The sequence below is a fragment of the Engystomops pustulosus genome, chromosome 10, assembly GCF_040894005.1.
Source record: "Engystomops pustulosus chromosome 10, aEngPut4.maternal, whole genome shotgun sequence".
Taxonomy (NCBI): Eukaryota; Metazoa; Chordata; class Amphibia; order Anura; family Leptodactylidae; genus Engystomops; species Engystomops pustulosus.
In genome coordinates, this window is record NC_092420.1 from 24,973,571 (window position 1) to 24,984,846 (window position 11,276).

An 11,276-nucleotide genomic window follows, 5' to 3' on the forward strand; every position below is an offset into this window, starting at 1 on the left:
GTGGAAAAAGTAATAAAGTAAAAAAAAAAAAAAAATAAATATGAACTAACAAATGAATAAAAAGCCCCCAAATCCCCATTATTATTATTATTATATACACCTACATATAAAACAAATAAAAGTGGAAATCACCATATAAACCCCTCACATATAAAACCGTAGCGTCCGTAATGACCCGTGACATAAAACAAAATCATTATTTAACCCAAATCATGAATATTTTTTAAAAACACACCAAAAATGATGAATTTTAACTATCTTCTCCCACATTGAATGCAACAAACAAATAAGCTATAAGCAAAAAACTTTTGAGTTGCAAAAGAGTTGCATCCGGCACTCCAAGCTCATAGCATAAAAACTTGTTTATTTAGTAATCATTAAAAAAGAGATAAACGTTGCATAGTCCTGTAGACCTACGTGTTTCGAATGCCATAATTTAGTTCTTACTCATGGTCTAAGGTACACACACCAAGACAAAGACTGGTTAAAAAGGGAAAAGACAAGTGAATTGGAGAACATCGCATGCATGCTAGAGTAGAATCACTTGCGCATACGTGTTTGGATAGAAGGAATATTTGTAAGAGACAACAACAGAGGAAATACGTATAGGGGCACATTTAATCCCTGCGCAATCCCCGAGCTGCGTTGTCCGCCGGAATCCACATCTGCCACGATCCATGAAGATCATGCGCCCCAGTTCCTGCATGTGTCGCTTCCCCGATCAGGTCCGCCGGAGTTCACCATCTTCCTCAGAGTGCATGTAAGTGCTTGGCTTGCAACACAAATTGCTTTGTTAAATCCTGTGCGTTGTCCGAATCCGTCGGATCGTCCGACAGCCCACCCCCGATTTGTGACGCATGAAAGCCGGCGCCGATGCAGCAAATTCCAATCGCGTGCGGCAAAATCCCTTTCTAAATGCGGCGCACATCGGAAATCGTCAGGTATTACGACTATAGTGCGGACCGCGGACCCTTAGTAAATGAGCCTCATAATGTAATTTTAGAAAACAGGAGAACGGCTTAAATAAGGGTACTTCAGAGGACGGCTCCCAAAATACTAAAGTATTTTGAATGCTACTTTATAAGTTTTGTTTTCCAGGAATACATTTTGTTCCTAGTGATCTGTTTTAGAAAAATAATTATTATCTTGTTGGAAATTTTGTTACACCAGGGGCGTGGCCATGTCTGGTCTAGCATCAGAGGCTGATACTAGTCCAATACCTGGCCCAGTAATAGAGAATTGGACTCTATTTTGCCCAGATGTGAGAAAACTATAGGGGTCCAAAGTCCTGGGATCCCCAACCAGACATGTGTGCACTCAATGCTTCTTTAATGTACACAGTTATAGACACAGTTTGATGATATACATTGACTTCTTTATTGGCTACATTATAGTTTTGTATGTAGAAGTTCTTGTGGCCCTGAAGATGGTGATGATGGGTCTCTGGCTCACAAAAAGTTGTCCTTCAGCAACTCAGGAGAGGAAAAACCCCCAGTGGAGGAAACCTCTAGGGAACCATGGCTGAAGGACTGCCCTTCCCTTGGGCTATGGATGAACATTTGTGAGGACAGAGACCGGGCCCAGAATCTGCTTCTTGAAGCGCGGGTCAAGTGATCCTTACATGGTGGTCATGATGTTATCGATGGTAGAGTCATCACTTCTATCTGAAGACCTCGCTCCGGATTAGTAATCTGCAAAACAAGAAATATAATGAATTGCGATTGAGTGTGGAGTAAATAAAAAAAATAATATGTTGCGATGAGCATAAATGACAAACTCCTCTCTGCTACATTAATATATGGACATTTTCCTTACCTTTTGTATGAGTTTATCCAGGACAGACATTACACAAGTCTCAGGGTGTTGCAGTGTTTGCACCGCGCTCTTTGCTGGGTGTCCAGTTTGTGGCCCATGTGGTCCCCATTACACTGCAGAATCCTGGTTCTCTCTTCTGGAGATGGTGAAGCCTTTCCAGGACACTGTCAATGATAAGTGCTAAAGAAAAAACACATATCCTTATAATAAATCCTGGCATTGTAAAGAGTAATAATAATGTTATTACAGTATGAGAGGTAATAATAAGGTGAGCATCTACTGACCTGCATAGGCTGAAAGCAGGTAACTACCTGTATTAGGATGAGGAGCAGAATCAACCATTCTATGATGATGCAAATCATTTGAATGAACTGTAAAGAAATAATATTAATACAAAAATTAAATAAAACAAGAATTTTTGCAACACATTTTTACTGCATTCCATGGAGTCCTATGACTGGCGGCCATGCCACATAGAGCTAACTAGTTATATGGTGATAATATGGATGTAACAGCCCCCATGATGGTAAGAATAAGTTCTTAATTTACTGTTCCCATTGGAGTCTCATAGAACTGCTAGAATGTGTCCAATAAAACACATTTTTAAAAATAAAATCTATTTCAGGTGATGCAGGTTTATACAAATATTCCACTTAATTTAAACTTCCTACCCCGTAAGTCAATGGGGCACATTTACTTACCCGTCCGTGCGCGTTTCCCGAGGTGTGTTCCCCGACGAGAATGTGCAGCTTCTGCGATTCACAAAGATCGTGCGCCCTTTTCCTGCATGTGTCACATTCTCGCTAAGGTCCCCCAGAGACCTCTCGGCGCATGTAAGTGTTTGGCTTACGACACAATTTTGAAGTTAAATCCTGCGGTTTATCCGAATTGTGTAGCTTGAAAGCTGGCGTGATTGCGTCAAAATCCCTGTCTCGGCCTGATCCCCGAACCAGGACCCTTAGTAAATAAGCCCCAATAGTAATAGTAATAACATATACAGCACTTACCATCCCACACTCTCCGGTGCACAGCTTGGTGTACACTGGTACACGACATCCATTATCTGGTAAATTATGATTTAAGGAAAGTAAAATAAGGATATCATGTGCTTTACAGGATTTACTACATTTTATGATGATCTACATGATGTGGACTGTAGGATATATGATAATATATGGTCTATCGCATCTCAGTTTTCTTTTCTGTTTGTAAACGTTTTTCTTAACCCCTAAATAACAACTGTATCATGTTTTTATGACGGCCATTAAGGGTATTTCTTCTGACGTTCTTCTTCTTTCTACATCAGCGCTTTATAAGAAGCTTCCGGGACATCACGTCCTGCAAGACCAGGCACAAACACCTGGAACTGGAAAGACTTTGATCCCGGTTGATTAATCCCTTACACACCGCAGTCAAGCATGACCATGGCATGTAAGTGTGTCCCCCATGGATCGGACCCCCCAGTGAGCTTACTGGGGGATCCGATCCATCCAGCCACAACCCTGGGGTCTGACATGTGCTCCGAGGCCGCCGGCTCCTCTTCACGCCGCGTTCTGCCTCCTGGCAGGACCCGGATGTAACTAACTGAGCATACTCCACTTACATTGTACAAAGCAATACAAGTGTGGAAAAATTTTAAAATGTCAAATAAACTGTAAAAATAAAATCCCAAGAAAGTATATAAAATACAAAAAAGTACATATTTGGTATCACAAGGTCCCTATTAATCTGTACAATAAATCTAAATCAATATTGAACTCGCTCAGTGAATGACATAAAAAAAAAAAATCAAGAAACTTCCCATAATATACAATTTTTTATCAAATATCCTTTCCAAAAAATATTCTAAAATGTGTTAAAAAAGTTATGTTCCCTAATATGATACGACTGAAAAGAACAACCCTTTTCGCAAAAAATGAGCCCACAACCAGATCTGTCAACAGAAAAATGCAGAAAAGTTGTTGGGATTTTTATCCAATATTGAAAATTGGAAACATATTGAAAGGTACGTACAGTGTTTTTTATTAAAGGTTTAGGGGGCGGGCTGGCTATATACTGGCTATATACTGCAGGGGCTGGCAGGTTATATATACTTGGGGGGATAGGCTGGCAGGCTATATATTGCAGGGACTGGCAGGCTATATACTGGGGGGGCAGGGGCTGGCAGGCTATATACTGGGGGATATGGGCTGGTCACCGTAGGCTTATACTCGAGTCATTAGAAACTAATAAATGCTCAACAATCGCAAAGTACAAACCACAAGAGGAGTCTAGTTACCTTATATAAAAGTTATGTGTTCTTAATTACAGCGATGATCACAGTAAGCATAATATTAATCATCTCAAATAATAAAGTCAATGGGGGTCATTTACTAAGGGCCCGATTCACGTTTTCCCGACGTGTTACCCGAATATTTCCGATTTGCGCCGATTGTACCTGAATTGCCCAGGGATTTCGATGCACGCGATCGGATTGTGGCGCACCGGCGCTGGCATGCACGCGACGGAAATCGGGGGGCGTGGCCGAACAAAAAAACAACGTATTCGGAAAAACCGCTGCATTTAAAAACCGAAAATGTGTCGCTTGGGAAGCGCTTACCTTCACCTGGTCCAGCTCGGTGTATTCCGGCGCGTTCAGATTATTTTCAGCGCAGCAGCGCCACCTGCTGGATGGCGGAGGAACTACCTTCATAAATCCCATCCGGACCCGAATCCTGTTCGGAGAACGCGCCCCTGGATCGCGAATGGACCGGGTAAGTAAATCTGACCCAATAAGTCAATAGGTTTTCCAGTTTTTGTGGTAAAATTAGGTACCTTGGCTTATCCTCTGGTCGGCTTATACTTGAGTATATACAATAAATGAGGTATCACCGTAATCGTAATGAACCATATAAAATTGATGGTTTTGTTTGTGTGCTTGAAATAGTTAAAGTGGTATTCCCATCTGGGTATTCAATTTAAATTTAATTCATTTGTCATACTTATTCTTCAATTGGATGTTATTAAATAATTTCTCATAAATGTAGCCATGTTGTCCCCTAGAAACAAGATGGCTTCCTCGGATACGACCACCCCACACTCTGGCAGCAGTGGCCAGGTATGTGCTATTGAGCCCTGCCTGACCACCTGGATTCAGCGATCATTATTACAGGACGACTGTGGGACCTGGAGTAACTCCTCGGACATTTAATATTCAGAAACTCTTTGTTTCTTTGTGCAATCCCTCCAGCAGAGGTGGCTGTAACCAAGGACATAGCCTTGTTTCTAAGGGACCATATGACTACATTTAAGAAAAAAAAAATTCACAAATGAACATTTTTTTGTATAACATCTAATTGAAGAAATGTTTATATATGGCAGATTAATGAAACTGAATGTGAGTGCCCAGACGAGAATACCCCGTTAATAAAATCTCATGACTATGCTATAGATCTCCAAAATGAATTATCTATACATGTTTATCGATGTATATTTATAGCTCGTACAATGTGACAATACAAATTTGCTGTAAATGTCACTGCTTTCATTCCATGCCGGGCTGTGTGCCCACACAGCAGTTACCACCACATATGGGGTATTGGTACACTTGGGAGAAATTGGGCATCAAACTTCAAGAGCATTTTATAATTTAATTCATTATGAAAGTGTCAGTTTTGGCCTAAATGAATGTATTTCACCCAAAAAAATCCAAAAGTTTCTAAATCGCAGGTCCATATTGTTTTAACCTATGTGAAACACATAAAGGGTTAATAGGCTTAATAGAAGTTGTTTTACATACATTGAGGGGTGTAGTTTCTATAGTGGAGTAATTTATGAGGTTTTACTGTTGTTTAGGACATTTCAAAGCCACTTGAAAACTGAGTTGTCCCTCAAAATATGAGAAAAATCTAAACCTAAAGTTCTGCCCCTCATAATATCCTAAAAAAAATGAGAGGACGCATAAAATATCATTCCAACTTAAAGCAGACATTCTGAAGATGTTACTTATTAATCTTTTTGGGTAGTTTTACTTCCTGTCTGGAAAGCAGAACATTTCAAACTGTGAAAATGAAGAATTCTTTTGAACTTTTGCCAAATTTTCTTCTTTTTCGTCAATTTTTTTATCAGAAGAAAAGCAAAACTTATCACTTTACTATTACAACTAACATGTAGTACAATGTGAGAAAACAATCTCAAAATCACTTGGATATGTTAAAGCGTTCCAATTATTGTGACACATGTCAGATTCTAAAAATTGAGTCTGGTCACTAAGCTGAAACAAGGGGTTGATGTAACTCTAAATACGGACGGGTAATTTTCATGTGATTGTATTATTACAGAAAGGATACAGACAATAATACCGATGAAGGCCATTGCGCTGGACACCATTCTTATATGGCAGATGGCTCTGCGGGTTCCAGGTACTTTGTAGAGTAGTATGGCCTGCCACAGGTTGTAAATGCAGCCACAAGTAAAGGAAATTACTGAGCCAACCCGATGTGTCATTGGATAAAATTCCATCTAGAAAATAGACAAACATAGGTTAGCGGAAACACCACACAATAGGTCCTGTCTCTGGGATCCTCAACTTTCTTGAGATCAGTTAAACTCGGGTCAGTTAAACTCTCAGCTGAGCTGAGCAGAGAGTCTATCATGACCACATCCCCTTCAACTCTATAGGAGCGGTGAAAATAGCCAAGAGTCCCATAAAGTTAATGGAGAACGGCCATGGATGTGGAACTACCCTCCCCACCTCTGGATAATATGTGTAATATGTTCTCAGTCCACACTAGTACACAGTAGCACATACAGTTGTTCTATATGCAGGGCAGGTGTTAAACCACAGCAAAGTGGGCAAATTCCCCAAGGCCCCAATCCCAAGAGGGTCCCCTGGTCATCTGTACTATTGATAGTGCTAGGGCAGTCGTCTCCGTCTGCTCGAGTACTATCACACTATAGACTACAGCTAACATCCCCAATGTGTGTGACACACCCGAGAGCCTTCCCAGTGTATGTCACAATCTGACCCAGGATGCACAGAGGTGTCATGATGTCATCAATGAACCGCGCAACTCTTTCTGTAATGTATTAATTGACAAAGAGCAGTGGTCATGGGGTGGAGCTATTATGTGGTAATGGCAGTGGTCATGGTGTGGGGGTATTATGTGGTAAGGGCAGTGGTCATGGTGTGAGGGTATTAGGGGATAATAACAATTGTCACGGTGTGGTGGTATTATGTGGTAATAAGAGTATTCATGGTATGACAGTATTATGTAGTAACAACAATGATCATGGCTTGGGGTATTATTTGGTATATTTAGGTTTAGTATAGTGTTTTTTTAAGCTTACTTAAACATTTGGGGGCACACTAGAAATTTTGCCCAGGGCCCCACTTTAAACTTACAATCTTTACTCACTCACCTTAAACACAGCCATCACAGCTATGCCAATACAGCATGTTATTCCCAACGCCAGCAGGATCTTCTGTATGATGGGCTGACGAGCTCCGTAGGCCTCAACATGAAGCAGGATGACTTTATAGAGGAGCAACATCAGAACCAGAGCTGAAAAAGAGCCAATGATCAGAATAAACCATGTAAAGAATATAAGACAACCTAGAGACCGGCCCTAATTCTGACTGATGGAACCTTCATTCCATTTACCTGCATAGTCTAATCCAGCCCATCATTATCAATGACAATTAAAAACACATCTAAATCACTTTATTTCTTATATCTGATTACTATTGCAGACTGGCATAAGAAATGTCTGTGTGACTGATAATAAGTCTGAGCTTTGTTTCATACTAGTTATTAGGGAGACCCTTACCCAGCAACCACAACATTTTCTATGTGGTCATCAGAAAATGTCACACTACTGGCACAACTGCTGCCTTAATAATCAGATTTACCCAAAAATGTGAAGTTTTATCCAAATAATCTGATAAACCATTATCCACATATTGTAAAACTTTTCTGAGAAATTTACTTACTGCCAATGGACATTCCAAGAAATCCGATTTTAAATGTGATGTATTCAGGATACATATTTCCTGTTTCGCTGTGAAAGAAAAACAGGTTTATTACATGGGAAATTGTATAATCTGAATTTTCATTACATTAAAATCTGTAGGATGATGGGGGAAATTATATAATCTGATTGGAAAAATTATATAAATCTATAAATGAAGTGATATGAGTGTCTTGTGTTTCTCCATCTTACCTGATGTACATCAGCAGGGGGGCATGGCCATAGATAACAGTCAGGGTGTAGCTGACCACAAGCCAGGCCGTACACCAAAAGGCAATGAAGAGGGGGACGAACCCCAATCCTCTAAACTCCATAGTATGCAGGAGAGTCGCCGATACACAACTAATCGCTCTGTGTCATCCACAGAAATGAAGTCTGGGTGTCTGTCACTGGAATGTTACCTCCTGGCTGTTTATGACATCACAGACAAGTGATGATGTCACAATGGTCTGCTCAACCAATCAGGATGCTTCTTTCAATCTTCTTATTTTAGTTGCGGTGAATTGAGAATTGTTTTACTGCATCTTACAAAATATACATAGTATTATAAATAAACCTGAAGTCGAGGATGTGCAGTGAAATACTTCTAAGAAAATGGAAAAATGTAATTCATGAAGTCATTAAAATGATGAAGTGGTGTATAAACGGAATGCAATTTATCTTATTCCCCTTGATAAAGTGATGTGATCCATTGGCTCTGCTTCACAAGGCCACAAGCAGAGCTGTAAACATATACATATACTCATTGTTGTAACATGATGGCAGGATGAAGTTGCACCAAAGAACCTTATAGGGCCCATAAGTCGTCTCTCTTATTGTAAGGGACTAGTACTATAAAGCAGTGATTTTCAACCTTTTTTGAGCCGCGGCACACTTTTTATACTTAGAAAATCTTGGGGCACACCACCAACCAAAATAGCACAAAATGACACTAAAACAGTCATAAAAGGCCTCCCTTTACTAATAAAAAACCCCTAGAGGCCTCCCTTTACTAATAAAAAACCCCTAGAGGCCCCCCTTTACTAATAAAAACCTCTAGAGGCCTCCCTTTACTAATTAAAAGGCCTTAGAGGCCTCCCTTAACTAATAAAAAGCCCCAGCCTCCCTTTACTAATAAAAAAAAGACCCTAGCTGCCTTCCTTATACAAATAATAACCTTATATACTTACCCTTGATGTCTTCTTCCGCGTATCTTCACTCCTAATGGCGATCCGCCCACCCCGCGTCGGCGATCCGCCCATCTTCTGTAGCTCCTGCACCGCGCGCCTCTGGTCACGTGACTTATGTGACCTGACGTCAGGTCGCGTCAGTCACGTGACATGGGCCGCGCGGTGCAGGAGCTACAGAAGATGGGCGGATCGCCGACGCGGGGCTTGTAGGTAAGTACGGGGCAGAAACACGGGGGGCGCGGCGGCAGCACTACACAGGGGCACCATGGTACGGGGAACTTTCCCCGCGGCACACTCAACCATGTGTTGCGGCACACTAGTGTGCCACGGCACACAGGTTGAAAATCACTGCTATAAAGGATACAGTGTAGTTTAAAATCTGGAATAGATTTTGAATTGAGGCCCAGAAGCTCTAAGTTACACCACTACCTATTTAAACAATTTCAGAACCAATAAAACATTTCTTACTTGCCCCCTATGATCAGTCTATAATTTTGGAAATTTTGGATACATGTTTAAGGGATTGTCTGCCTACAGTGCCATTCACATTGCATCCTTCTACTGTTTATATTTAACAACTTTTTCTATGTCCATCTCTGTAAATGTGCAGCGGAGGACACACATGCTCAGTCTTACCTCTCTCTTTGCATCCTTGGGTCTCTGAGCGATTTCTTTTATTATGGGATGTCTGCTTGTGCAGATGCCGCATTATTTTTGTATAAGAAGGTGATTGGGCCCTAAGCTATCAGACTGCCGTGTAAGCTGAACCCTACTTAAGGTTCTTTGCCGCTTAAATAAAACCTAAGTCCTTGTACAGAGTGAAAATGTAAGCGTGTTATGGGTAAAGTGGGTAGGCCACGGCTTTTATTTTATGAACAACTTCTGATTGGATTTATAGTCAACAATGTAAAAAGTACAATAGGAAGAACATTCTTACCCCATGCGCTATACCCCATCTTCTTAGCATTGCCTGGAATCACAGCTCAGGGGAGGCAGCAGGGATGTGCGCAATTTATGAACATCGTTTTGGGCATGTGGAAAACTGCCAACCAGCTGTGAGGATCTGCAAGACAAAAAGAAAAAACAATCGAAGAAAATAGCCATATAATGTGACAGCTGAGGGCAGGGTGGGTGGTAGAACTTTTAGTAGTGATTGTGGCCAGAAGGTAAGAGGTCCCCTCAATGTGTCCTCACTATTTATGTAAGATCACATAATCACCTCTCCCGGTGAGGTCATACCGGCACGGTAGGGCTTCGTCTTTTAATATTGTAAAGCCACCTGAAATCCACCGCTGTCTATGACCCCTTCTCTAACTGAATTGAGATCTATAGTAACCTCCCCTAGTACAGTATTGGCGAACCTTTTAGAGACCGGGTGCCCAAACTACAACCAAAACACACTTATTTATTGCAAAGTGCCAGCACGGCAATTTAAGTCGTTTATTGCTACCTGTTCTACCACAACTTTCCACATGTTCCACCTCTTCCTGCAGTCCCAAGTAATCAAGAACGTGTTGCTTTAAAATAGCACTGAAAGCAGCATTTCAACTGCAGGATGATTCTTTGAGTCCTGTCTGGATGGTGAGAGACTCTGTGCTGTGTGGATGGCTTGGGTGCCCACAAATAGGACTCTTGAGTTCCACCACTGGCACCCGTGCCATAGGTTCGCCACCACTGTTCTAGTATATCTATTGTATATGTTGTGGAGCACCCCCTGCAGGAAATTACCATGGTGATCTTTGGCCAGATTAGAGTGCAAGGCCTCAGGATGTGTGTATTCAAGGGATCCAAACTTCAAAGGACTAATCATTTATATTTTAATATACATTAGAGCTGTGGCAGAACCTCTTTCTTGGCCTTATTCCCATCAATTCTTCCTTCTGCTTTAAACCATACAATTTTGATGGTGTTTTCACTTTGTGACTTTTAGTTCAGGCATTATTTCTAGTGTTTTGGAAGTCCCATAGAGAAACCAATAGAGAGAAAAAGAAGAAGACATCCCATACTCAAAGCATGAAGGGGTAAAATAACCAAACAGATGTTCCCCACTTTGAAACAACATATTTGAAAACCACTTTGGGTAGTGGGGTTTTCATATGTTGTAAATCCATGCTGCATATTATGTGCAAATATTAGAGCTCCAAGAAATCTAATCAACTAGCAGGAGATAGAAGTCATTAATACAATGAAATATGTATTATTCAGCATCAGACACTGGGAAACATTTACTAAAAACTATGCGGTGTGTAGTGTGCAGAGGGAGACAGATTCTGCACTGCTCCG

General features: G+C 41.0%; 1 protein-coding gene across 2 annotated transcripts; it reads right to left on the reverse strand.

Annotated features, from left to right (window-relative positions):
- Positions 1-1,376: 1,376 nt before the first annotated feature.
- LOC140104301 (DNA damage-regulated autophagy modulator protein 1-like) lies at positions 1,377-8,174 on the reverse strand. 2 transcript variants are annotated; one of them, XM_072127780.1, is made up of 8 exons: positions 8,017-8,174; positions 7,787-7,854; positions 7,216-7,358; positions 6,144-6,315; positions 2,823-2,878; positions 2,100-2,186; positions 1,816-1,995; positions 1,377-1,691 (listed from the first exon to the last, which is right to left on the reverse strand). In XM_072127780.1, exons 1-7 carry the CDS (start codon positions 8,136-8,138, stop codon positions 1,924-1,926), a joined length of 720 nt encoding a protein of 239 aa, XP_071983881.1. In that variant the 5' UTR covers positions 8,139-8,174; the 3' UTR covers positions 1,377-1,691; positions 1,816-1,923. The 2 variants fall into 2 exon arrangements, with proteins under 2 accessions (XP_071983881.1, XP_071983880.1); XM_072127779.1 differs by having other exon boundaries at positions 1,377-2,186.
- Positions 8,175-11,276: the final 3,102 nt, after the last annotated feature.